General features: G+C 48.3%; 1 protein-coding gene across 1 annotated transcript in view; it reads right to left on the minus strand.

The window, feature by feature from the left end:
- Nucleotides 1-2,072, minus strand: part of LOC102679495 (pituitary homeobox homolog Ptx1) — a gene marked incomplete at its 5' end in the record, with an annotated part of 36,704 nt that overhangs the window by 3,458 nt on the left and 31,174 nt on the right. Inside the window, one exon of the mRNA XM_031509942.1 lies at nt 7-260. Within this exon, the coding sequence (XP_031365802.1) occupies nt 7-260 (254 nt within the window). The remainder of the gene's footprint in view (nt 1-6; nt 261-2,072) is intronic.

Raw genomic sequence — 2,072 nt, forward strand, 5'->3', positions numbered from 1 at the left:
TGGTGCGACGCCGTCGGAACCACCGAGCCCAGGGTGTTCACCCAGGGGAAGCTTTTGCTGCTCAGAGGCGAGGGCACTTTGGCCGCCCAGTTGTTGTACGGGCTGTACGAGCTGTAGAGGGCGTCCGGGTCTGCGAACGGTTGGCCGATGAAGCTGTTCAGGCTGGCGCCGAAACCGGGCTTGAAGTCAACCGTATCCGCCGCGGTGTTCGCGTTCCGCGTCTGTTTCCGCCACTTCGCCCGCCTATTTTTGAACCATACCTGAAACAGAAGAATCGCATCGTTGTTCAAACGCCATGCTTCTCTTCGATACGAATCGACGCGTTGGAGTTATTTATTTATTTTAATTGTTATAAATATATCGAGTATACCAGAAATCGGTATCTCGGATCGAGAAAAATCATGACTACGCGCAATGAATCGGCGGAAAACATTTCTAAATACAACAATTAAGTAGAATCTTATCTTATCTTATCACTCGTGAAACAATTATACTCGTCTCGTTGAAAAGGCAATTGCACCGTGTCCGAAAAATTCTCCTATCTAAACCGCGCCTACTCATCGAATCCCTCTTTACTTAATCGAGCTTCAACATCATTCCCCGCTTCTCCAAACTAATCTAAAGCACTCGCTATACCGCCCACGAAAAAAATTCACCACGAAAATCCCTCCTCCTCCTCCTCCTTTTCCTCCTCTCTCTTCTCTTTTTATATTCTTCTATGGAATTTCATCATCGCTGCTTCGCGACCTCATCAAAACGAAGAAGCTTTCTTTTTTCTTTTCTCCCCTTCTTTCTCCCTTTTCCACCAGATTTCTACTTCAACGTGGGGCCCAGATATTCAGCCATGTGTATCACGGCCTCATCGAAACGAAAAAGCTTTCTTTTTTTCTTTTTTCCTCTTTCTTCTTTTTCCACTAGATTTTTACTTCAACATGGGGCCCAGGTATTCAGCCATGTGTATCACGGCCTCNTGAAACGAAAAAGCTTTCTTTTTTTCTTTTTTCCTCTTTCTTCCTTTTCCACTAGATTTTTACTTCAACATGGGGCCCAGGTATTCAGCCATGTGTATCACGGCCTCATTGAAACGAAAAAGCTTTCTTTTTTTCTTTTTTCCTCTTTCTTCCTTTTCCACTAGATTTTTACTTCAACATGGGGCCCAGGTATTCAGCCATGTGTATCACGGCCTCATCGAAACGAAGAAGCTTTCTTTTTTCTTTTTTCCTCTTTCTCCCTTTTCCACCAGATTTCTACTTCAACGTGAGGCCCAGGCATTCACGGCCATGTGTATCACCTTATCAAAGTGAAAAAGCTTTCTTTTTTCTTTTTTCCTCTTTCTCTCTTTTCCACCAGATTTCTACTTCAACGTGGGGCCCAGGTATTCAGCCATGTGTATTACTCATGTGGAAACGGGGCAGAGCGTTGTTAGGTTTCCAGTCGGTAGACGGCCGAGTCTCGAGACAAATGGGAAGAAAACCCCGGCGAGCTCCTCCATCCTGAAATATGATGGCGTTAATTCAAGGCGGCCCTCTCCCGCGTTCGATACTGCGCCAAGGGTGCGAGGGCGAGTCGCTCGTCAGCCGTTTCCACCCTCTTCCCATTCGCCCTTCAAGCTCCTCCACGCCATCCCCTCGTTCTCCCCCTCTGTTGCTTTTTCCACGACGCCCACGACCGGCTTGGCCCCGACAATTATACGGCTGGTTGCACCCGGATACACGCCGCTCTCGCGTAACTGTAAAGGCAATCGGCGCTGGAACAACCGATGGTGGAACAGCGAGGGGGAGGGGCGAGGAGAAGGTCGGCGGTGAAAAAGAAGGAAGGAGGGAAAGGAAGGAAGATGGAAGGTTGGAGGATCCTCGGCAAGATGGATGGGATCCCACGATCGCGCCGTGGAAACGCTAAGAGGCGCGACGAGTCATTGAAAGAGGGGAAGAAGACTGGCTAATGAAGAATAATGCCCTCCCTTTTGCCGATTATTCTCGAAAACCGCGCCGCGCTTCTCTTATACGCGTCGTTATGACGCGTCGGCTCGGATGGATTACCAGTTTTAACGGAGATCTTTGTTCCATCGTTTC

This window comes from Apis dorsata, unplaced genomic scaffold (assembly GCF_000469605.1).
Source record: "Apis dorsata unplaced genomic scaffold, Apis dorsata 1.3 scaffold_194, whole genome shotgun sequence".
Lineage (NCBI taxonomy): Eukaryota > Metazoa > Arthropoda > Insecta > Hymenoptera > Apidae > Apis > Apis dorsata.